This window comes from Pteropus vampyrus, unplaced genomic scaffold (genome assembly GCF_000151845.1).
Source record: "Pteropus vampyrus isolate Shadow unplaced genomic scaffold, Pvam_2.0 Scaffold602, whole genome shotgun sequence".
Lineage (NCBI taxonomy): Eukaryota > Metazoa > Chordata > Mammalia > Chiroptera > Pteropodidae > Pteropus > Pteropus vampyrus.
Genome location: NW_011889383.1, coordinates 14,059 through 14,437, shown reverse-complemented (window position 1 = coordinate 14,437; position 379 = coordinate 14,059). Strand labels below are relative to the sequence as shown.

At 54.4% G+C, this 379-nt stretch overlaps 1 protein-coding gene across 1 annotated transcript in view; it reads right to left on the bottom strand.

Moving 5' to 3' along the window:
• LOC105308642 (zinc finger protein 135-like) overlaps positions 1-379 on the bottom strand; it is a 10,264-nt gene that overhangs the window by 3,738 nt on the left and 6,147 nt on the right. Inside the window, exon 6 of the mRNA XM_023525704.1 lies at positions 161-175. Coding sequence (XP_023381472.1) covers positions 161-175 — 15 coding nt within the window. The remainder of the gene's footprint in view (positions 1-160; positions 176-379) is intronic.

Below are 379 nucleotides of genomic sequence, written 5' to 3'. Positions count from 1 at the left end.
CGTCTTGCTTTGGAGCTGACGGTTTGGTTTTGGACCCAGTTTCAAAGTCTGAAAGAAACAAAAATGGAAACGTCCCTTAATCCCAGTTCCAGGACGCAAAGTTTGTTAGCAGGTGCTTGGGTGGAAGAATGAAGCTGAGAGCTTTGAAGTTTCAAAGCACGAGAGCCTCTCACCACTGCAAACCAGGGGAGTAACAGGGGAAGAAGGGGATGCACCAAGAGAGGGGAGAGAGCGGGCGTGAGGGGCATGGATAGAGTTGGCAAGGGGGGCACAGAGAATTCGAACAGAAGACGACGCTGGGGACAGGGAGCCTTCAGGAAAACACCGCAGATGCCCAGGCTGGGAAGGAGCAGAGCGACGGCCAGGCCAGGCTAACGCA